This window comes from Aspergillus sclerotioniger (assembly GCF_003184525.1).
Source record: "Aspergillus sclerotioniger CBS 115572 chromosome Unknown BO94scaffold_9, whole genome shotgun sequence".
Lineage (NCBI taxonomy): Eukaryota > Fungi > Ascomycota > Eurotiomycetes > Eurotiales > Aspergillaceae > Aspergillus > Aspergillus sclerotioniger.
In genome coordinates, this window is record NW_020290999.1 from 737,239 (window position 1) to 759,015 (window position 21,777).

Here is a 21,777-nt window from a genome sequence, read left to right on the forward strand (position 1 = left end):
CCCTCCGGTAACATCAGCAATTAGAGATTTAGAGTACTCGGATTATTTTTACAACTGTCGAAGGCATCCCCCAATGCCTCCGAGGATCTTATAACTACAATACTACATATTCACCACTCATCGATCAGTTGGTGATCACCGGTGCCGAGTTATTCCATTCCTCGCTCTCGGCCACATCGACCAGCTACCACGCCACGCTGATCAGGCTCGTGCTAGCCATCATCGGCACCCCTTTGCCATCCTCCGGCCACACCTTGACTCGCGTCTCCTTCGTCTCGACGAGCCGCGATGGCCGCACGAACACATAATCTACGCCGCTGGCCCGCACCTCCCGCTCTGTGTCATTGTGGTCGTCATACTGGTGCGACATATTGGACGTCTTCATCAACAGGCGCAGCAAACAGTGTATCCGAGCCCACGAGTCGCCTACCCTAAACGCCTACAGAATTACGGTTTTGCGCACCCTAAATTCTTTTATCGCGGCTACTACATTGGCGTTGCTATCGGCCATCAGTCGCGGCGGAGAGATCGGGTTGGCAAACGGACTGTCGCTCGCTCGGGAAGCATTCAGCGCCACGATCACGACAGCAGGCTTGTCAGCCTTAAACGCAGCTCGGACGTCGGCTAGGTCGGTCGGAGTGCCTAAGGAACTGTTAGCTTGGGGTGGTCATATTCCGGCTGGGCTCTCATCGGGTGTACCTTGAACAATATCCAGGCCGGCTCGCGCACCACCCAGCGCGTCCGGCGTGCGGGCCAGGGTGGTGACTTGATGACCTGGGGGACGTTAGGCTATCCATGGCCCGGTGAGTCGTAGAATGCAGTGCCTACCTCGCCCGAGTAATTCGTCAATGACCAGTCTGCCGCAACGCCTAGTCCCGCCTATCACGAGGACGCGCATGTTGCTGGATGAAGATGCCAGTGGCAGTAGGTCAGTCGGCCTCTTCAGCAAGCCAAGGTAGGGGAGACAGCTTGGCCGATCTCTTTCTGACTTTACCAAAACGGCTTGGTAACTCTAAATACTCAACCAACCTGTCAGGCTGTCTATATATCATTCAAGTGGGCTGGTTAGTTTACCAACTGGCAAGCTCCGGAGCAGTTTTCGGGTCCGAGCGGACGTGATTCCCCTCCGGGGCGTCTGGAATAGCCAGCCTGTCTGCTTTAGTACTGACTTGTAGGTACCTAGCATTATCCAGGAATTCCATCTGGGAGGAGATCACCCCTTCGTCTTAAAGTTTTAACCGACAGAGTGCCTTGGGGCTACATGGATGTCTACTCCGTAGTGGTAGGTAGATGAATGTCGATATGTCGATCCGTGCAGGGCTTGGGCTTGGTCCAAGTGGGGACGATCGGGACCCACCTGGAAAGGGCCGATAAGCATTTTGAGGTTCTTCATCAACTACTATATCTACATAGTAGCAGATAGATATTAGGTAGATCTTAACTAAATAGACACCAAGGGGATCAATGATTAGGAGACTGCACCCGAGAAAACAGCTTAGGCTTTTAGATAATTGGAGGAGAATCCTTCCGCTCAGAATAACAATCCCCGGCTGCTGCTTCCTCTATCGACAGGTGGCTTGCCACCTCACTGAAATGCCTCATCGAAGCGAGAGTCATCAATCATAATGTATCTGCTTCTCGTTGGTCTTTTGCTGACCCGGGCAAGCCTGTCTTTGTTTCAAGTATGTATCACAATGAACACCCGACTGCCATCTCCGGGGTACCAACATATGATCTATTCATCATGATAGGGCCATGTTCTACAGAGTATCCCCGGTCTTTATCCTCAACGGCAACAAGCACAATCCTCTCTGCCGAAATACGAAGGTCTTAGTTTTATTCTCACCACCCAGGATCGTTGCACTGGGTCCTGTAATAATTACCAAACCTTGCTGGGGAGAGTTAGTATCACTGTCACACTACCTCAGCTCCTTCAAGCAGCAGCCTCTTGTGGCTTGGAATAGATTACAAGAGGCTTGCCTACTTACAGCCAATTAGATACTAAGCTGAGGGTTGAATCGTACTGACCTTAGGGTGACATGTTCTCATTTTTAGTAGCATCATGTAGTTATTCTGACTGTTTAGTAGAGGGCACTCACGTAGTAATAAGACATACAAGATATACTCCGGACTGTGGGTGCCCAAGAAACTGTCTACGTGGCCAGGTCAGCCCAACGTGTGGAACCTTGTTGGGTCGGTCTGCCCTTGCACAACAGATCACTAGTAGTAGTTGATGTGTATTCTGAAATATGTAGAAAGACAAAAGTGTGTGGAGGCCGGGCTAGATCTAGTGAGTGGAAATTGAAAGGCGCAACCAGACCCAATCACAGCCGGAGATAGGCGCCGTGGTTGGGTCGATCTTCTGTGCAGGGACAACGAGGTTGCAGAGACTGTCACGCTGATCATCATTTAAAATTATGACAACGGCATATGTCACAGAGGTAATGGGTCCATGCGACACAAATTGAGAGTATATACTTTGACAGCATACACGGTAGTTACCATACTAACATTGTTGTCGTGAACATGATATAATAGGTTGAAGTCCGGAGTAAGTGAAGAAAAAATGAAGACAAGAAAAGAAAAGGAGATGAAAGGAAATCTTCACAAGGAAACCGCGCAGCGATACGGTATTTGGCCGAATTACGCGATGGCTGCCTGGACATGCCTGAAAGACAAAGAATCGCTTAGCGTCTAGTGGCTACGCCTGAGAGGTAAGGGGTGGTCGCGCTGTTTTCCTTTTTTCTTTTTTCTTTTGATTATTTTTCCTTTTCTTTTTTCCACGTGGGATAATCTCCTGCACTACTTAGCCTCCCTCCTGCTGGTGCTGGCAGTCTTAGTCATGGTCATGGGTCCTGGAGTCGTGACTATTAGGTTGGTTCCTCATGACCTGAACTGCGGATGAAGATGAACAGCCGATAAGAGTTTCGGTAAGTGACATGTCCGGAATGAAAGGTCCCAGAGAAATCTAGCTGATGGATGGATGGAGGGGGGAAACTCCGTAGTAATTGAGGCGGTGCAGAGGCGGCTCGGGGGCTGGACTTATAAGCTTGCCGCCTTCCCCCGCGGTGGGTACTACTTAGAAGGCCCATCTCCTCCATCCCATCAACCATGGCCATGCCGCCATCTCCACCTCTGGAAGACCGGCCTCTCCAAACCAGCAGATTCCTACGGATTGTGTACCATATCCCCCTCGTGGTGCGCATCCTTAACTGGTTCCAGAACCTCCCCAACTCCTGCATGGATCCCTCCCTGGAAGCCGTCGTCCGTCAGGACCGCTTCAAATCCCTGCGCAGCGAGCAGGTCGTCCAGCTTTTGTATCGTCAGTTCGAACAGGAAATCATCAGACTGAAAGATGTCGAACAGAACATCGAGGGCGACGGTGCCCCTGCCCTGGGAAATTTGATCCGGGTGGGCGTGCCTGGGAAATCAGATCGAACTGACCTCACGCCGTCTCAATACCTTTTCGACCAAGACTTCTCCGAGGTCAATCGCACCATCACTAATGTCCTCGCTCTGAAATGGCTTCTAGCCGATGACTACGATGCCTTCACCCTCCAACAGCCCAAGCCCGTCAAGTTATCCCGCGATACCTTCCAGGAATTTCGCGTTCTAACAAAAGGGATCTTGAAGACGCCAAAGCACAGCCTGGCCTTGATTGTGTCCCTGATCCTCGGGGATGTGGGCAAAGATCCGAAACTGGTGAGGGAGGTGAAGGAGAAAGAAGGGAAAGAGCAGGGCGAAAAAATCAATCATGATACTGTCCTCGAGAGGGCAATTGAACTAGATCTTATCGGGTCATCGTCCCTGAAATTGCTGCCGTTCATTTTTCAAGACCATGTGAAGCGAGGGGTGAGGCTCGGGGCAAAGCTCAATATCCCGCAACTAACCCAAGGTGAGAATGTCCCGGGGAGTCTGCAGGGTCTTCGGGACCTGGAAGGACATGCGGAGGCATTTCAATTGAAGTATCTTGAAATCATGTTCGATGTGGCAGGTGCAGGGGGCCATATCGACGCCCGTGGTGCAATCCGGATGATTGAGCCGGTCTGTCAGTCTTTTCTACTGGCCTTTGATATCCTTCGGCGCGTCATAGAAAACCAGATTACTCTCCAGGAGGCTTACAATGAAGTCCTGAAAAATCGCAGCATCATCATAACCAAACAGGGCTTCAGAGAGCTCTCCACGGATAACCCAACTGATCGGGCCTTCCTTCGCCTTTGCGCAATGGGCAGAGTAGCAGATGAGGATATGGCTGAGCGATTCAATGACGCCTTTTTCGGCCTTCCACGCAGCATGCGAGAAGAACTTGTGAATGAGTTAAATATTAGTGGCTTGGACGGCCAGCCAGCTGTAATTCTGTATTACATGCCCGCGCTATTTGCAGAGTTGCTAAGGATTACCCGGGGCAAGTCACGACCGGAGCAAGTGGAAGCCCTGAAGTCGCTGATGGCTTTTATGACTCACGCATACCATGGTTCGAAGCCTCCTGCAGGCAAAAAGGTCCCCATTATTGAGTGTGACGTGTCGCCAGCCAGGCGCTTCATGCAGACGCCGGATTTTCAGCAGGATCCTCATCTTCTAGAAAACTACGTTCTTCCGGGCCCAGCCCCTTGAAGCAGATCTTGCGCCTTGGTAGACCTCACGATTCCGCTAATCTTGATCCTGGAGTTGCAGCTGTTTTGCTTTTGGCCGGAGCTTGAAGGTCTATTCCTTTTCTATCCTACATTATGACCCTTTGCTGCAACCTGTTCTTTCCAAAAGCCTGAGTCCTTTTCCATTCATGCCAGGCTATGATTGTTATGATATCCATGATCCATGACCCTTGAACGATGGAACTTTTGATCCCGATAGTCATCGCGTCTATCCTGGATTGTGGGGCCCTGTTGTTGTGCGGCAAGTTTCAGGCATTCTCAGATACTGAAATCTGTACGTCTTCTAATAATGAGTCCGGAGGGCATCTTTCTCTTGCGTGTATGCGCGGTTCAGCCAGTACGGCCGGGCCGACTCCAATGATACAAGATACACGTCTCACTTCCAGGCATGTTGTTATTCCGGTCCATCTCTTACTATCTCCATTTTTCAAGGAGGGGGTCGTCCTGGGAGAAATGAACAATGAGGAATACATCACGTCTTCTCAATGCCGTAAATCTAATCACGTCGACCTGAGCGAGAACAGACAGGACAGACTCTGGCTAGTGAATAATCCCCATATCTAGACACCCGGCACGAATAGTACTATAAGCACGTATATTCATAATCTCTATAAATCATATCAAAACAAGACACAACCCTCCACCCCCTATCCACCAAAGCGCATCATCTATTTACTTATTCATTCATTACATTACAATAACCGCAAAAGCTCCAGATCCTTCGCCACAGCCGGACTAGATTGCGCACAATCCTCAAGAAACTGCAACATCTCCTGGTTCCACTGTTCCCAGCCCGTAGGCAAAGTCTCGTGTAATCGTCGATCGGGGGAGTGAGCTATACAATAAAAGAGGAGGATTTGACCGAAGAACCTAGGGGACGGGAGAATAATAGTGAGCAAGCATTATGGGGGTGATTTATGAGGTGACCTGGGTAATGAGACTTACTGGGAACAAAAGGCGAATTTAATCGGGATGCAACTCTTCATTCGTTGGAAGATGCCCCCGACAACGGGCCAGTTCACGGCGTTGAAAAGACCCCGTCGGATCTGCTCGAGATCGTTCTCCGTTAATGAGTCGGGGATGTGTAGGGCTTTGTAGAGATAGGGACGGCCGATGTGGAAATTGGCGATCATGTATCGGCCGCGAAGCATGGCTTCGGATACGGCGATTGCGGGGCATAGGGCGTGGCGGGTGGAGGGGAAGGGTAGATGGGAGGTTGGTGATGAGGGGTCGGATGGGTTGGTGTCTGTTGTGGTGGTGGTGGGAGCTGGAGGGTTGTCGGAGAATTGGAGAGCGGCTGGGAGGTTGACACGCCATTGTTCTAATTGGTGACGAAGTTCGGCGTTGACTGCGGGGTGAGGGAATGTGCCTGAGTCGGCTGGGTTGGGGACGGAGATGGATTAGTCCGGTCATAGGGGTACCGGGATGGGAATATATGTAGGGGTTGGGGGACTCACAGTGGAAGTATAACGAATGGCGGATACGGGTCAGGATTATACGGTGGGCGACCTGCGCGAGGAAATGATATTGGAAGAATGAATCGTCTATCTCTTCTAACGACATCGAGCGGGAAGTCGGGAAGCCGACGCTTTCAAAGGTGATGAACTTGGGGATTGGGACGTATTCCTCCAGTCGAGAGAGACCACTGGGCGGGACGTGTAGTTCTTGTACAAGGATGGTTTCGTTCATGAGGCAGTTCCAGTACACCCTGGATTTCATGTCGCCTTCCCATTCGTCGAAGTGGACGTCATGGCTAGGGGTGTCAGTGCCCCGTGGGTCTGATAACACAGTCGGTCAGAGATGACTTACTTGGTGAGCATGGAGAGACAGCATGTAGCAGCACGGTGGATCATGGCCCACGAATCCATCGGGCGCAGAATTTGGCTATAGTATATACTTCGCGTTGTTAGCATTTGGCTGACGACTGCCTTGAGGGGGGCCATACAATGACAGAAGGTAATATTGGCAACTTTGGATGTTGTTGTCACACATTAGGAATCCAATGCGCTGCCGAGCGGTGTTGAAGAAGCGCAGCCCGGGGGGAGTCTCGTAGACAACCCCCATCCAGTCGGGTGGCTCGAATCGGGTCCCCCGGGTCCCTAGCAGTGGATAATCGCCTTCTTGGTAGGCGTGAACCGCGATGCAGCCCAGGGCCATGATATTCAGCACCACACAACTCTCGATCGTGTATCCAAAGTTGCTCTCTATTGCCGCCCCCAGGGTGAAGGCGTAGTAAAAGTTCTTGTCGATGATCGGAGTATATAGGTTGAAGGTGGTAAAGAAGGCATCCGAGAGACCCCTTACCATCGCCAATGGAAGGGCATCCAGCCAGTTCTCCCCCGCCTGGGCGGGAAAGGGGCAGATATACATGGGCAAATGGGGTCTCTTCATTTCCAGGTCAATCACATAATTCTTGGCCAGTTTCTCGTGAGCCTCGAGTAGCCTTCGCGGGAGGATCTCCTGCGCGCCTAGCCAGGATATTACACCGTGCTGGCTAAATGAGATGGAGACCAGGCCTTTGGACTCTGCCGGATTGGGATGAGGATCTTGGTCGTCATGTTCCACGTCATTCAGCCGTACTGCTTCTGGTGTGAAGATCTGGGAGCCAGGGGTTTCCAGTAAGCCCAAGCTGCCGGTGTTGCGATTATGATGCGCTATTGAGTTGGTCATCTCTGGACTGCCCAAGCCTTGCGATATCTGACTCCGAAGAGAGTGGATCTCCTTGGCGAGAGCCGTGGGGACACTCTCCAGCTTGGTCTCCAGTCGATGCAGTGTGCTCATGATTAGGCCCAGAGAATGATCTCGCCTAGCTTGAGAATTAGCCAGATCGACCGAGGGCATTGGTCGAGCGCGAAAGGGCCTTACTTGGAGGTCTTGCGCTCATTGTAGACACAGTCCAGATTCAGCGACTTGCACAAGCCGCATTTGGGTCGCGACTCATCGCATCTGGTTTTTTTCAGCCTGCAATTCTCACACGCCTAGGGTGAATGGTTACTATTACTACTGCCCACGTGCCGGCGGAGGAAGGGGACCAACCACGGTGGCTATGAAGTTCCGGGGCTTTTTGCTGGGCCCGGATGCATGATGAGGGTGCTCGGGGGGGCCCGGCGAGAGGCCCTGGGGGGTGTCATCCACCAGGTCGGGGGACTGGGAGTCAGGGCGGGAGAGGGACCCTTGATGAGGACGCTTGCTCATTGTACACGATCGGCCCCGGGTACCCTAAAACAGGGGATCGTGCATTGTGAATCAATCGGACGGGGGGGGGGGGGTTCTTTTTCTCTTTACTGCGTAATTCCGGAGCGATCTCGGTCGATAGTTGGTTGATGCTGGCTTCCCGAATCAACCTAGCCCGAGGCATGTGACTCAGAGCCTAACAATCACCTGACGTAACCGTTCGATAGTAGCGAGATAGGCAGATCGATCCGATCCACTCTGTCCTCCCTTCCTCCGTCCTTACGAGGTCCAGAAAGAGCTTGAAACATCTCAACTCTCAAGGAATTTCATCGGGCTTTTCTGATCAATCGCTCCCGGTCATATCATGACAAAGTCAGGCCGTCTGCAGATGGCGATGCATGCGACCGTACCTGATGGGAATTGATGGCACGTGCCCATGCCCCGCTGTCGGCTCCCCATCGGGCTTAGCTCCCTAGCTATCCTCCGACTCTTCGGCCGCTTTTCCTTCTTTTGCTTCTCTTTCCCTCGGCTCTCTTCTTCTTCCTCTGTCCTTTCTCGACCTGCTTCCTGGCATGGGTGCCCCGATTCAGCTCCAGGTCTGAACCATGAGCTCCAGGACCTTGACGGGGCTGCGGACGGCCAACCGTGCCGCCCTGGGCGGTGGCCCGCCGAGTCGAGGCCTTTCCTCCGTCTCCGGTCGGCATGTTCAGCAAAGTGCCGACTTCTCCTCCAGCTGCAAAACCCAGGATCGGTTGGGTCGCCGCGCCAAGGAGAAGCTTCTTGATCGGGAATTCTTCCTTAGCCTGTTGAATTCGGCGTCAACGAAACGAGAGGCCAAATCCTATCTAGCCCGTCTGAAAGCTCAACACCAAGAGAAACCACAGCTAACGCCGACTGCCAAGCAAGCAGAAGTCCCCGAGGTGACGCTCCCAGCGTCATCAGGCGTCAACTCCAGGTCCTTCTATGGCGCCTCTCGGTCCGTCTACGATAGCCCCGTCTTCAGGCACGATTCAACCCCGACGCCGCCTCCCCAAGACGTGTCCGAACGCCTGCACCTCGCATTGGTCAAGATCACCACCCCGCAGCTTCTCGATGACCCTACACTCAATGGCGTCGCCAAAACCTTGTCGCAGTTGAACCGCTTGGGCATGGCTTGCTGTGTGGTGGTGGACCCGGGGGCGGCGGACAATACCAATGAGTTGCGCAGGATTGCGTCGGAGCAGGCAGACCGCATTTCGACGGCCATTGATGCCCAGCCGGATTCGAAATCGGCCCATGTCGACTCGGTCTTGTCCGTCTGCTCGGTAAATCCGGTGATGCCAAAAGTCCTATCTCGAAAGGCCCTTCTAGGGCCGTTACGAGATGGCCAGATCGTTGTCGTGGCCCCGATTGCCTATACCGAGGACGTTCCTCGGGCGGTAACCGTCTCTGCCAACGATGCCGTCCTGGCTCTGACGAAAGAGCTTGCCGGCTTGGCGACAGTCCCCGATCCCGATGAAGACCCTTTACTTACTGCTCAGCGCATCACCGGCCTGCAGAAGGAGGTGTCATTAGATCGAGTGATTCTTTTGGACCCTCTCGGAGGCATCCCTGCTTTCAGTGGGCCTCAGACGTCCCACGTTTTCATCAACATGGAACAGGAGTATGGTGATATTGAAAATGAATTGCTGCGGGTGTGGCAGTCGGCGGCGTCGGCAAAGAACAATCTCCCCGAAGAAGGCCTCCCGTCGATTGCCGACAGCAATCCGTTCTCCAAGTTCGCTGACTCGGAAGTCGTCCCCGTGCCTCCTAGTCAGAAACCCTATTCGGCGGACCTGGTGTTGGACGCGGGCGTTGTTGAAGGTCACATAGATAACCTACGACTAAGCCAAGCCACACTAGCGATGCTACCCTCGGCATCGTCGGGGATCATCACCTCCCCCCTCGAAGTGGCAAGCTCAGCACAGAGTCCCGAGAGCGCCAGTCCCGATGTGTCGGCGGTCGGAACTCGAAGACAGAGGAACCCACTGATTCATAACCTACTGACCGACAAGCCATTACTCTCGTCTTCCCTACCACTCAGCAGACGCGCAGCCATGAACGGCCGGGACTCGGTTACTGCGCATGGCTCCCATACCACTTTTGTCAAGCGAGGCATGCCGCTTACCATCATCCCCAACCCTTGGGTGTCGGCTTGGACGGCCCAAAATCGGCCGCGCCTGGGGCTCGATGATCCTTCCATCGACCTGCCGCGACTTGTCCATCTGATCGAAGACTCCTTCAATCGCAAGCTTGACGTGCAAGACTACCTGGATCGAGTCAATGGTCGCCTGGCTGGGCTCATAATTGCGGGAGAGTATGAGGGAGGCGCCATATTGACGTGGGAGCTCCCTCCCGGCGTCGAGGATGACGGGAGCGAGGCGAGCCAAGCTCGCATGGTTCCGTATCTTGATAAGTTTGCGGTGTTGAAGCGCAGTCAAGGCGCCGGGGGCGTGGCGGACATTGTGTTCAATGCCATGGTGCGCTCTTGTTTCCCGAACGGTGTGTGCTGGCGCAGCCGCAAGGACAATCCGGTCAACAAGTGGTACTTCGAGCGGTCGCAGGGAACATGGAAGCTGGCCGATACGAACTGGACCATGTTCTGGACCACCCCTGGACTGACGGAGGATGCGCAAAAGTTTCGGGATTACGAGGGCGTGTGTCGTAGTATCCAGCCGAGCTGGGCCGACGACACGGGAGTTGTTGATTGAATGACAGATCCTATCTACGTGTATATACCCATAACGGATGGCGTTTGTCCCTTTGTGTGATATTGTTCTGTATATAGAGGCAGTCATCCGGTGACTCGATGACTTCACTCGTGCTTACAGTCCGCCGAGTTTCTTATCCTCCCGTCCTCTGGGACATCATACATTGCGCTTGTGTGCAAACATCACCGCCAATCGGCCCCAAAGCCACCCACGGAACGTTATCCGTTGCGCAAGGAGACAATGTCACCATCGAGCCGTCTGATATTTCACCGTCTCACGGATAACCAGCCAGCCATGACTTGATTGATTGACTGGCTTCTACCCGCACGTGTCGCCAGTTTGGCCTAACTCGTACGGATAGGACTCAGTCGATCCGTCAATCTATCAATCAATCGACCCATCAATCGGTTCTTGCGGGAAGCGGATCCGGCATCCGCATCGTTGGTCCTGGGATGACCTGACGATGCTCCATGCACTGCAAATAAGTCATCGCAGGACTGCCAGGTATGCAAGCGCTGTTCTAAGGGCTGTTGGGGCCGAGGGTTCCATCATCTACTCCATAAGCAGAGTAGTACTCTTCGTATTGAGCTCCCTGCGGCGCGTAAGGGCATCACGTAGTCCGATTATTCGAGCTCGCGGAAGACCAGCCCTGACTCCCATGATTGAATCCACTCGCCTAGCTGTAAATCTCCAAATAGAATCCGAATCATCGATGCTAGCACAAGACAACTACTACACAATGAACATGTAGTACCCGTCCCCCCCCCCCGGGCACCCCACCATCACGTGCGCGTGGGGCGGCCCGGCCTCGGAAAAACTCTACAGACAACGCAACGAACCCAGCCAAACCTCCTCATCGGTCTCGGTCTCGACCTATCTATATCGAGAGAAAATATCATCACGGTGGCGGTGGATACTCGCTAGATATTTTCCCATCTCCCCCGCATCTTCCAGGCCCCTTTTCCCCCGCCTCCTCCCCCGTATCTACACGGCGTTGAACTTGAGTTTGACCCCCTCGCCTTCTCTCCCGTGACAATGGAGACGGAACTCCAGGCGCAGATTCCCGGTCTCGACCGCGTCATCTCCCAATACTCCGTAGGCTATCTGACTCACGCATCCAAGGCCTATGTGGAAGATGCCAATGCTCCGTCGCCGCTAGCCGAGGCCGCCGATCTGGTCACCGAACTTCTAGTCTCCGCTTCGGGCGACTTCACCCCCGAGAATGAGAAGGCTATTCGCAATCTCGTCGAGAAGTTCATTTCCTCGCTGAGTGCGTCCGATGGGGTTGATGCGGAGCGTCGTCAGATGCCGTTCGCTGCTAAACGGCTCGATCAGGCTATCAATGTCGGCTCTCAGAGGAATATGTCCTCTACGCTGGGCCTGGCGGGAGGTAATGTTGATCTGGAGTCGGCGAATGCCAGAAAGGTCGAGTCGCGGGTCGACCGCAAGAAGCTGGAGAAGGCGGAGCGCAAGATTCGTGCTAAGCAGGAGAAGAAGCAGATGAAGACGGTGCAGTATGAATCGTCGCGTCTGCTTAACCAGCCTGATAGTACTATGTCGTACGAAGAGTTCTTCATGGCTGTCAATCCTCTTCAATTGGGCTCGGACTCGCAGTCTAAGAGTAAGGATATTAAGGTGGACAGCATTGATATCTCGGTTGGTGGCCTTCGTATCTTGACGGATGCTTCGCTCTCTCTGGCGTATGGTCGTCGCTATGGTCTCGTGGGTCAGAACGGTATCGGAAAGAGTACGCTCCTGCGTGCGCTCAGTCGTCGAGAAGTGGCTATTCCGAGCCATATCTCTATTCTCCACGTCGAGCAGGAAATCACGGGCGATGACACCCCGGCACTTCAAGCCGTCCTCGATGCAGACGTGTGGCGCAAGCGTCTCCTTGCCGATTTGGAAAAGATCTCCAAGCAGCTGGCGGAGATCGAAGCCGAGAGATCTTCCATGGCGGACACGTCCAAGGATGCTGCCAGACTGGACCATGAACGCGAGGGTCTGGACATCACATTGAACGACATTCATGCCAAGCTCGCCGAAATGGAATCGGATAAGGCAGAGTCTCGTGCCGCCAGTATCCTGGCCGGTCTGGGTTTCTCGGCAGAGCGCCAGCAGTTCGCCACGAAGACCTTCTCTGGTGGTTGGCGAATGAGATTGGCTCTCGCCCGAGCCCTGTTCTGCGAACCCGACTTGCTTCTACTGGACGAACCGTCCAACATGTTGGACGTGCCGTCTATTACTTTCCTTTCCAACTACCTTCAGACATACCCCAGTACCATTCTGGTTGTTTCTCACGATCGAGCGTTCCTGAACGAAGTAGCCACCGATATCATGCATCAACACTCCGAACGACTGGATTACTACAAGGGCGCCAACTTTGATTCGTTCTACGCCACCAAGGAGGAACGGAAGAAGAACGCGAAGCGCGAATACGAGAAACAGATGGCCGAGCGCGCCCATCTCCAAGCATTCATTGACAAATTCCGCTACAACGCAGCCAAGTCATCCGAAGCACAGTCCCGAATCAAGAAACTGGAGCGAATGCCAGTTCTGGAGGCCCCCGAGAGCGATTACGTCGTGCATTTCAAGTTCCCCGATGTGGAGAAGCTTTCCCCTCCCATTGTGCAGATGACCGACATCGCTTTCGGATACACGCCGGACAAGCCCCTTCTCCGAAATGTGGACCTGGACGTGCAGCTCGATTCGCGTATCGGAATCGTCGGACCCAACGGTGCTGGTAAGACCACCGTCCTGAAGTTGCTCACCGGCCAGCTGCAGCCCACGGCCGGTTTACTTTCACAACACGCCAGATTGCGAGTCGGTTACTTCGCGCAACATCACGTGGACGCGCTGGATCTCACGACCAGCGCGGTGAGCTTCATGGCCAAGACCTATCCCGGAAAGACGGACGAGGAATACCGCCGACACCTGGGTGCCTTCGGTATCACGGGCATGACTGGTCTGCAGCGGATGGAGCTCCTGTCCGGAGGTCAGAAGTCCCGTGTTGCCTTTGCGTGCTTGTCGCTGACGAACCCGCACATCCTGGTGCTGGACGAACCGTCCAACCATCTGGATATCGAAGGTATGGATGCGCTGTCGGAGGCGCTCCAGAACTTTGAAGGAGGTGTCGTAATGGTCTCCCACGACGTAACCATGCTCCAGAACGTTTGCCGGAGTCTCTGGGTGTGTGACAAGGGCACCGTGCACAAGTTCGACGGCACCGTCAATGCCTACAAGAAGCTGATCAGCTCCCAGGCCAACGAGGCTGGAGTGGCCGCGCCTCACTAAGCGGAATGCATCACGCGCCGTAGTAATGACAAAATGTTATGGACCCTAGCTCTGCACATCGATCCTGTAGAACTGAATTTGTCTTCGGATTGGGTGGAGATGAGGTGGCGGTCGCATCCTCTCGCCCACAAGCTTCGCCCCCATCGATGCTCCTGTATCTAGCAGCTCCCTGTAGTAGCAGATGGCCCGGCTCCACCACCGACCCCGCTGCGCTTCAGCTGTGCTTATCCCACCCACGTCATCTAGTCCCTATGGTACCGCTTCACGTCCACGCTGCATGTCAGCTCATTCTGCTGCAGACCGAGGTACATAGTGACATTAGGATGGAGTTTGAACCCCTCATTGCTCCTGGTGTGGCATCGAATGAGAAGTGTTGGTAGGCGGAAAGGAAGCCCTAGTCGGATATATGTTGGGTGGGTTTTCATCAAGGGACCAACAAGGCCGGCCGATAACCCCGCTCGAATGTATAGAAACCATCAAAGTCCAAGTCTTCCAAGGACTGGATTGGCCCCCAACCAAGCCACAAAAAGCAAAGAAAGTGTGATGAAACTTGCATCGAGAAAAAAAAGAAAGTAAAAGGAAAAAAGGAAAGGGTCGAACGCGATTTGAACGCGTGACCTTAAGATCTGCAGTCCCACGCTCTACCCCTGAGCTACCGACCCCTTTCGATGGAAAAGAGGTTGCTTGATTCGCTTCTCAATCCACGGCTTGGGCTGAGGAGCCCGCCTCATGGATCATGAGTCGAGTCGAATACTCATAGTCTCATCCCCGATTGCAACCCTGCTCCATCTCGGGCCACCAAATGCGGGACAACCCGGATTTGATGCTGACGCCATGACTCTGGCCTCCACTCGGGAGCACTTCCGGGTGCAACAGTGCTCTAGCTCATCCACATATGGGTGCTCTCCCTGTCCCGTCACTCCCGGGGTACCCGTGGTTATGCATGGGTCGTGGGAAGATTGACGCTCGGGGATGGCGGAAGCCGAGTCCCGCCCTTCCTTCATTTCCAGGGTACGGAGAAGATGTCAAGACGCAAACAGAATAGATCTAGATGATCATGGAGCGTTGGTTCTCGGGATTTGAAGGATGCTGGTGCGTCATCGAGTGAAGTAGCCTCGAGAGGGTTGCATATATAGGTAGAGATGAGATGGATCAGATTCCTCTTCCTCATTGCAAGGTAGTAAGTAGATTCATCCTCTCACCAGCTCGGTCACTATGCGGGCCCAACTTCTACCCATTCTCTTCGCCTCTTCGCTCTACCTGACCCCGACAGTATCTTCTCCGTTTGTCTACCACCGCCGTCCCCAATTCCAACAATACCTGGGACCCGATACCCAGGAGAATCCGCCCAAGCCATCTGAGCCCTATGACTATGTCGTGGTGGGCGGCGGCGTAACCGGCCTCATCGCGGCGGCCCGTCTGGCCGAGTTTTATGATGTGGCCGTCATCGAGCGCGGTGGGTACTATGAAAAACTGGCGCGCGATCGGAGTGAAATCCCCGCATACGACGAGGACTGGGACAATCCGCCCGAGGACTTGACGGAGCACTGGTGGGAGGTACCTCCTACTCCGGTAAGTGTACCTGACGGCCATCCGACAGTAGACTCCTGAATTATGGATCCTGACCCTCGGTAGGAAACCAACGGACGCACTTTGAACTTTACCAGCGGGAAGATGGTAAGTTGATATTGCCCTCCACGGCGGCCCAGGGACTTGCCCTTGCTGACCCAGTTATCTCCAATCTCTCTAGGTTGGGGGAAGTCATGACTTCTCCTACTTTGGATACCTTCGCCCCAGCGTCGGCTCTCTCCAGAAATGGGCCGACGAGGTCGATGACCAGTCCTGGACGTATCAAGAAACCGAGAAGTACTTCGACAAGTCGGTCTTTTTCACGCCCCCCAATAGCACCTCTCGCTGGGCCAACGCTACGCCCGAGTATGATCCGTCCAGTCTGCAGGGTACTGGCCCCCTAGAAGTCACCTTTCCCAGGTGGGCACACCCCTTCGGCACATGGGTCCGTAAGAGCTTGGATGCTATGGGAGTTTCTCACGCCCTGAGCTTTGCAACCGGTGAACTCTTCGGCTCCAGCTGGGTCTTGGACCTCATCAACAGTACCGACGGCAAGCGCGCAACGACCTGGACCGCCTATGTGAAGGATAAGCCACATAAGAAGAAGCTCGACCTATTCACTTATACTCTAGCAGAAAAAGTCCTCTTTGATGGTAAGACCGCGACAGGGGTCGCAGTCACCCGGAGCGTGCCTGAACAGGCAAAAGAGCAATTCACCATCAAGGCGAAGAACGAGGTGGTCCTGGCAGGAGGTGCTATCCTGTCACCCCAGCTGCTGATGGTCTCCGGAGTAGGACCGGCTGATGAGCTGAAGAAGTTCGATATCACGCCTGTCCTTGACAGCCCGAGCGTTGGGCAACACATGCAGGATCACATCGTCGTGACGGTCACCTACAAGGTGAAAGTGCCCACTACATCCGTCCTGCTGAATAAAGGTATCAGCGAGGAGAATATGGACCTGTTCAGGAACAACGAGAGCGGCTTGCTGTTCAACCCAGGCCCCGATTTTGGACTGGGTTTTGACATTCCCAAGGAACTGCGTAATTTCTCCAGGGAAGCCAGAGAGGGTACGTGCCCAGAGCTCTCCAGCCAACAGGGCCCGGAGACTGACATTTTTATCCGTACTAGATCTGGGAAGCTTTCCCAAAGATTGGCCGGAGGCTGTTATGGTTTCCTTCCCCATGGGAAAAAGTTGGCCCAATGACGGCAACTACGCCTCGCTCGCGTCTATTCCCATGACCGTCGTGTCCCGCGGCAATGTCACCCTAACTTCCTCTAAGATGACGGACAAAGTTCTTGTCAGGCCTGGCTGGCTGACGAGTCACACGGACCTGGAGGTCGCCGTCGGGGCCGTCAAGTATATGCGCACCATCTTTGAAAATCCAGCCATGGCGGACATCCTTGCAAGCGATGAGATTTCCCCAGGCGTCGAGGCTGTCACTTGGACCGAGCTGGAGGATACAGTGAGGTCGGCGTACCGGTCGATGCATCACGCCGGTTGTACTCTGCGGATGGGGAGGAAGGATGATCCCAAAGCAGTGGTGGATCCCACTGGCAAGGTGATCGGGTTGAACAATGGTGAGTCGCTGCTCCTCGGCTGAAAATTTAACGTCCTAGTAGACTGACCTGTTGCCTCTTTCCCTCGCAGTGAGAGTTGTGGATGTTTCAGTCTTCCCTTTCTTGCCCCCCGCTTTGCCTCTCGCTACTGCCTGTAAGTTTTGATTCCCCATAGTTGACCCAGAGGCCTGGTATTGACCTGATGCAGTCATGGTCGCCGAGAAAATCTCAGACCACGCTATCACCGAGCAGCAGAGTAAAGACCGCCACGACGAACTTCGTTTCGACCTGTAGGTTAAGTTTGGTTGGAGATGCGGGCCCTGAACGAGTCTTTTCCCCAACTCCGATGAGAACGCGGACCGCCACGAAAGTAGTGAAACTTGAGCCACAGGAGGAGACATGGAGTTGTGAAAGACCATACTCAACTAGTAAATAGGAACAGAGGGCTAGCTTCGGTGGAAGTGGCCAAATATCACCTCTCGCAAGCGTGACTTTGAGGGTCCAACTGTTAGCCGTACTCTGTCAGCGGCTTCTCGGGTCAGTTCATGATCTGGTCCCATTGTTTTCTCGTAGCCTGCATGTGCTCGCTCGTACATTCCCCTGGCTCTTCGTAACCGATTCTGATCTCTGTAAACATCCCCAAGGTTCAAAACAGTGTCGATTGTGGATATATCCTCCACGCCAGCCAGTTTCTCATAGCCCGCAAGTGCTTCTTGGTACATCTCTTCAGCCTCCTTTACCCTGCCTTGGTCTTGGTAGAGGATACCAAGATTATTCAAAATCCCCAGAGTCGAGGGGTGCTCTAGGCCAAACATCTTCAGCCAACCATCAAGTGTATACTGGTACATCTCTTCTGCTTTGTCTAGCCGTTCTTGCTGCTTGTAGAGGTTTCCAAGATTATTGATAACAGCAAGCACAGACGGACAGGACGGACCCAAGACCTTCTTCTTACCAGACAACACTCGTTTTAACATGGCGTCTGCCTTTTCCGACTTTCCCTGTTTGCAATAAAGAACGGCAAGATTATGAGCAAAGTCAAGGGTCGAAATGTCATCCGGACCAAGAGCTTTCTCATAGCCAGTTAGTGCCCGCTGGTGCATCTTCCCAGCCTCCTGCAGCATGTTTCGAGCAGAGTAGAGTACCCCTAAATTATGGACTGTGTGAAGAGTAGACATGTGGTCTGGACCCAGGACCTTCTCACATCCCGTCATTGCCCGCTGGTACATCTGCTCGGCTTGTTCTAACTTAGACTGAGTCCAATACAGACGCCCAAGATTAAAGACAGTGTCAAGAACAGAGACATGTTCGAGGCCAAAGGCTTTCTCTTTACCACTCAATGCTTGTTGGTACATTTCCTCTGCCTCTTGTAGCTTTCCCTGGTCATAATAAGCAACCCCAATATTGTGAACAGTGTCGAGCGTAGAGGTGTGGTTAAGACCAAGGGCATTCTCTTTACCTTCCAAGGCTTGTAGGTATAGCTGCTCTGCCTCGTCTAGCTTCTGTTGAGACCAGTAGACATTTCCAAGGTTGTGAATTGCATCAAGAGTGGAGGTATGACTAGGACCTAGGACTCTTTCATAGCCTGCAAGCGCTTGCAGGCACATCTGCTCCGCCTCCTCCAATCTCTTTTGGGTGCAGTAGAGGCTACCAAGATTCTGGATAGTATCAAGCTGGCCAGTATGAAGATTGGGGATATGACTCGATCCTGAAGCCTTTTGATATCCTGCCAATACTCTCTGGTACATTTCCTCAGCTTCTCTCAAGTTTCCCTGGTCATGATAAACAACCCCGAGGTTGTGGACAGTATCGAGAGTGAATATATGATCTGGGCCGAGAACCCTCTCGCGTCCAGCAAGGACTTGCTGGTATAGCTTCTCAGCCTCTTTGTGCTTGCCCTGGTTCCAGTAAAGGCGCCCAAGGTTGTGAACTGCAGCAAGCACTTGATGATACTGGGATGATCCCAGTTCGTACTTCACCAACTGACAGACTCGACTTGCATGTGGAAGAAGTCTGTGTTGTAAATCCCAGTAACTTCTTTCTGATGAGTTCGACACACTATAGCCTATAGCAGCAGTAGCAATACACCAAGTTATGTCTTCTGTCTCTTTAAGATCTGTATAAATCCTGGGGAGCTCATACTGGCACCACTCTTGGATTACAGGGTGCAACGAGTAGCCACCTCGACCTGACTGTCGTTGCACGAGTGAAAAGTCGACCAGCACTTTGATGGTTCTTAAAAATTGAATCTCATCTGAAATATCTCAGTAAACCATCTTGGTGTGTCATGATCCTCTACCCCATTTCGCAGTAGCTCATACCAGATATCACCATGATGGAGGAATGAGGGAAGATAGAGAAACTGTGCTGCTAATGGAAACCCTTTCTTGACCTCATGATAGGAGAGCGCCCATGCAGTCAGCATGTTTCCATTAGAGTACTCTCTGGGCGCTTCTGCTGCTGCTTGAAGGTCGCACCACGCTTGGTTGTAATGACTCATATAACTCGAATAGCTCATTCCTGAACTGTGGATGTAGGAGCCAGCAAGTGCAAGAGCAAGAGGTAGGCCATCCAGCCGATATACTAGTTCATTGATCTCGGCGTCAGTAGTGATATTATCAGAGGCGGGCCTGTCATGGTCTGAGGTCTTCCTCAGAAAGATTCACTGAAGGGTAGCCGCTGTAGTAGGTATGATGATGTGCCGAGCTCTGCCAACTTCTGTAACCGTGTGGTGATTATGACGGAGCCGTGGTCTGCAGAAGGGATGTATTTATGAATATCATATGCTCCTCCTTGCTCATTGAGACTGTTATGGAGGGGAGATTGGTCCACGTTATCATAGATCAACAGCCACTTAGAGTTGCCCTCCTGTGACAGCCAATTGAGGACCTGCTGTGCGTCCTGCTTCGTGTCTTCAGGCTTCGTGTCCTTGATGGCAGTCAGCTGTATTGACATATCGCGGAGTCGTGCGGCGATATCTGCGAGAGAGCGAATGAGGATGTTTTCATCCTGACCATTGATCCAAAAAATGGCTGTACATGCAGTTTTATGTAGTCGAGCAAAACGGATGGCTAATTGGGTCTTACCCAAACCACCCATACCATGAAGGACTACCACTTTCCGCAAATTTGAGGCATCGGGTTGCAAGAGACCCCAGAGCCGGTCAAGATCTGCCGTACGACCAATGAACTTGCTCACGGCAGGAACCTTGGTCAACTCGAATGGGACTTGAAAGTTGCCTGGTATATTGTTGCTAATGCAAATGGCATTCGAAGAGGAAGATTCGTACCATCAGCCGCAGCTTCTTGGAGAGTTCGAACCATCTGGCGGTCCGACGCTGGCACCACCGCAAGTAAAGCTTTGGCATAAGAAGCGGCATTGACAGCAGCGTATCCCTGCCATTCTTTATTCTTGTGGGAGTCAGCATAGTCATAAATGCCGCGAATTACCAGACAAGGGAAGCTATTCATCAACCCCGCGGCTTCCATCTCCACGCAGTATACGCCCAACTCCTGGCCCAGTTTATCTCGCAGTCTACTGTTCTTCACCACTTGGTTGCCCGATGCAATAAGTCCGTAATGAATTACCGGTGTATCTAGGGTTCGAGAAGGCCGAGAAACGGTTTGCGTGGCATCACACTCTCTGCAGGCTTTGGAGGTGAGATCTTCATGGTCATAATCAGCGCGGTACAAATGATCCTGTAGAGCTGAACGAGCAAAGTCCACCGCTAGCTGAGGATTCTTGTGATGGAGATCGGCAAGGAAGTCCATGAACTGGCTGCCTCGCAGAAGATGAGTTGCCCTCAGCTTCGAGAAGGCCGTTAAAAGAATCCGGGGCGGATGGTTGAGCATGCCAGTCCGCCGAAAGCCACCGCCGCTCGAGGATTTCCCGTAGTCGTATTGCACCACGCCTCCATGCGTGTCGGTTGGATTGCTGACCACGATGTCCCCAAGGCGGATATCAGCATCTTTGCTTGGGACCGCTCCGCCAATCCCGACCATGAAACCAAAGCGAATGGAGGGGAAGGTTGACAATAGCTGCATGGCTACCGAGGTGGCCGATGTTGTGCCATAAGCGCCGCTTGGCAAGCACGCAATCACGATCTTGTGTTCTCCAATGGCGCCGAGTGTATAGGCATTGTGATCGGTCGGCTGCACGGGCAACGGTCCGTGGACTTGGTCCAAGACGGCCTGAGCAGCGGCCATCTCGATGGGCAAGGCACAGATCCATCCGACCGTATAATCATGGTGAGCCGAGGGGGTCTGGGCCGCCATCCCGTCCGGATGGACGACGTTGTCGAGTTGGGAAGGGAGGTGAGAGGAAGGACGGAGGGTGGATCGTGGATGGATGGGATTTCCCCGCAGTAACACCCCCCTGCAGCAGCAAAGCAACTCCCCGATAACCTCAGACCACCGGTTCAGTCATCCGATTTCCCATCTGCTGAGCCTGTGGCCTAAAGAGTAATCATGGATAACAATCTCCAGCAACTGCACATATGGGCGGCCAGTACCGGTATCCACAGGAGGAATCAACTCTTACACTCCCATCAAGATCGAGTGAATGCGGTGGGTGTTCTGCAACACCTCTATATGATGTCTATATTGACCATGCCAAAGGGCCGAGATGAGTGTGGCTCCAGTGATATTTCGGAGCTAATCCTTGGAAGATGTACGAGATTCAGCCACAATGTCGCGTCTGTCATCATGTTGCGTGCTCAAGCTGCAAATCGGCCAAATAGGACAGGGGCTAGTGTGGCGATAGGGAATCACACTTTGTATATAATATCACGAGCTGCAGTAGGTGGGTAC

General features: G+C 53.2%; 8 protein-coding genes and 1 non-coding gene across 9 annotated transcripts; 5 read left to right on the forward strand and 4 right to left on the reverse strand.

Annotated features, from left to right (window-relative positions):
• Positions 1–14: 14 nt before the first annotated feature.
• On the reverse strand, positions 15–1,743 carry BO94DRAFT_564865 (TrkA-N domain dehydrogenase; the record flags this gene model as incomplete). Its single annotated transcript, XM_025614454.1, has 6 exons — positions 15–164; positions 189–439; positions 464–642; positions 829–879; positions 1,075–1,149; positions 1,701–1,743. The coding sequence occupies 6 exons, from the start codon at positions 1,741–1,743 to the stop codon at positions 125–127; spliced, it is 639 nt and encodes a 212-aa protein (XP_025469259.1). The 3' UTR covers positions 15–124.
• A 961-nt stretch (positions 1,744–2,704) lies between these two features.
• On the forward strand, positions 2,705–4,721 carry BO94DRAFT_396568 (uncharacterized protein). The gene has a single exon (XM_025607362.1). The coding sequence runs from the start codon at positions 3,112–3,114 to the stop codon at positions 4,612–4,614; it is 1,503 nt and encodes a 500-aa protein (XP_025469260.1). The 5' UTR covers positions 2,705–3,111; the 3' UTR covers positions 4,615–4,721.
• BO94DRAFT_396847 (uncharacterized protein) lies at positions 4,668–5,370 on the forward strand. Its single transcript, XM_025607364.1, has 2 exons — positions 4,668–4,893; positions 4,954–5,370. The coding sequence occupies exons 1-2, from the start codon at positions 4,830–4,832 to the stop codon at positions 5,214–5,216; spliced, it is 327 nt and encodes a 108-aa protein (XP_025469261.1). The 5' UTR covers positions 4,668–4,829; the 3' UTR covers positions 5,217–5,370.
• Positions 5,243–7,908, reverse strand: BO94DRAFT_533681 (putative C6 finger domain protein). The gene is made up of 7 exons (XM_025611373.1): positions 7,689–7,908; positions 7,518–7,630; positions 6,598–7,458; positions 6,462–6,548; positions 6,110–6,405; positions 5,598–6,030; positions 5,243–5,522 (listed from the first exon to the last, which is right to left on the reverse strand). The coding sequence occupies exons 1-7, from the start codon at positions 7,845–7,847 to the stop codon at positions 5,345–5,347; spliced, it is 2,127 nt and encodes a 708-aa protein (XP_025469262.1). The 5' UTR covers positions 7,848–7,908; the 3' UTR covers positions 5,243–5,344.
• Positions 7,909–7,983: 75 nt separating this feature from the next.
• Positions 7,984–10,786, forward strand: arg2 (acetyl-CoA:L-glutamate N-acetyltransferase). Its single transcript, XM_025607361.1, has one exon. It carries the CDS (start codon positions 8,432–8,434, stop codon positions 10,553–10,555), a length of 2,124 nt encoding a protein of 707 aa, XP_025469263.1. The 5' UTR covers positions 7,984–8,431; the 3' UTR covers positions 10,556–10,786.
• Positions 10,787–11,378: 592 nt separating this feature from the next.
• BO94DRAFT_396630 (putative AAA family ATPase GCN20) lies at positions 11,379–14,028 on the forward strand. The gene has a single exon (XM_025607363.1). It carries the CDS (start codon positions 11,591–11,593, stop codon positions 13,844–13,846), a length of 2,256 nt encoding a protein of 751 aa, XP_025469264.1. The 5' UTR covers positions 11,379–11,590; the 3' UTR covers positions 13,847–14,028.
• Positions 14,029–14,436: 408 nt separating this feature from the next.
• Positions 14,437–14,508, reverse strand: BO94DRAFT_t127. Its single transcript has one exon. It is a non-coding gene; the product is annotated as a tRNA-Cys (tRNA).
• Positions 14,509–15,040: 532 nt separating this feature from the next.
• On the forward strand, positions 15,041–17,460 carry BO94DRAFT_573956 (GMC family oxidoreductase). The gene is made up of 6 exons (XM_025614998.1): positions 15,041–15,418; positions 15,482–15,523; positions 15,597–16,482; positions 16,544–16,993; positions 17,064–17,126; positions 17,181–17,460. Exons 1-6 carry the CDS (start codon positions 15,062–15,064, stop codon positions 17,264–17,266), a joined length of 1,884 nt encoding a protein of 627 aa, XP_025469265.1. The 5' UTR covers positions 15,041–15,061; the 3' UTR covers positions 17,267–17,460.
• BO94DRAFT_622965 (uncharacterized protein) lies at positions 17,004–21,243 on the reverse strand (the record flags this gene model as incomplete). Its single annotated transcript, XM_025617114.1, has 5 exons — positions 17,004–19,223; positions 19,301–19,552; positions 19,636–20,001; positions 20,056–20,208; positions 20,259–21,243. The coding sequence occupies 5 exons, from the start codon at positions 21,241–21,243 to the stop codon at positions 17,419–17,421; spliced, it is 3,561 nt and encodes a 1,186-aa protein (XP_025469266.1). The 3' UTR covers positions 17,004–17,418.
• Between the last annotated feature and the right edge of the window lie 534 nt (positions 21,244–21,777).

What these genes read in the sequence shown, in the direction of transcription:
- BO94DRAFT_396568 (XM_025607362.1), top strand. Translation starts at nt 3,112, where the DNA reads ATGGCCATGCCGCCATCTCCACCTCTGGAAGACCGGCCTCTCCAAACC.
- BO94DRAFT_533681 (XM_025611373.1), bottom strand. Translation starts at nt 7,847, where the DNA reads ATGAGCAAGCGTCCTCATCAAGGGTCCCTCTCCCGCCCTGACTCCCAG. An exon ending in GGAACTTCATAGCCACCGTG is followed by an intron (nt 7,631 to 7,688) that starts GTTGGTCCCCTT and finishes CATTCACCCTAG; the next exon opens with GCGTGTGAGAATTGCAGGCT. An exon ending in AATGAGCGCAAGACCTCCAA is followed by an intron (nt 7,459 to 7,517) that starts GTAAGGCCCTTT and finishes TTCTCAAGCTAG; the next exon opens with GCGAGATCATTCTCTGGGCC.
- arg2 (XM_025607361.1), top strand. Translation starts at nt 8,432, where the DNA reads ATGAGCTCCAGGACCTTGACGGGGCTGCGGACGGCCAACCGTGCCGCC.
- BO94DRAFT_573956 (XM_025614998.1), top strand. Translation starts at nt 15,062, where the DNA reads ATGCGGGCCCAACTTCTACCCATTCTCTTCGCCTCTTCGCTCTACCTG. An exon ending in GGGAGGTACCTCCTACTCCG is followed by an intron (nt 15,419 to 15,481) that starts GTAAGTGTACCT and finishes GACCCTCGGTAG; the next exon opens with GAAACCAACGGACGCACTTT. An exon ending in TTTGCCTCTCGCTACTGCCT is followed by an intron (nt 17,127 to 17,180) that starts GTAAGTTTTGAT and finishes GACCTGATGCAG; the next exon opens with TCATGGTCGCCGAGAAAATC.
- BO94DRAFT_396847 (XM_025607364.1), top strand. Translation starts at nt 4,830, where the DNA reads ATGGAACTTTTGATCCCGATAGTCATCGCGTCTATCCTGGATTGTGGG. An exon ending in TGGGGCCCTGTTGTTGTGCG is followed by an intron (nt 4,894 to 4,953) that starts GCAAGTTTCAGG and finishes ATGAGTCCGGAG; the next exon opens with GGCATCTTTCTCTTGCGTGT.
- BO94DRAFT_396630 (XM_025607363.1), top strand. Translation starts at nt 11,591, where the DNA reads ATGGAGACGGAACTCCAGGCGCAGATTCCCGGTCTCGACCGCGTCATC.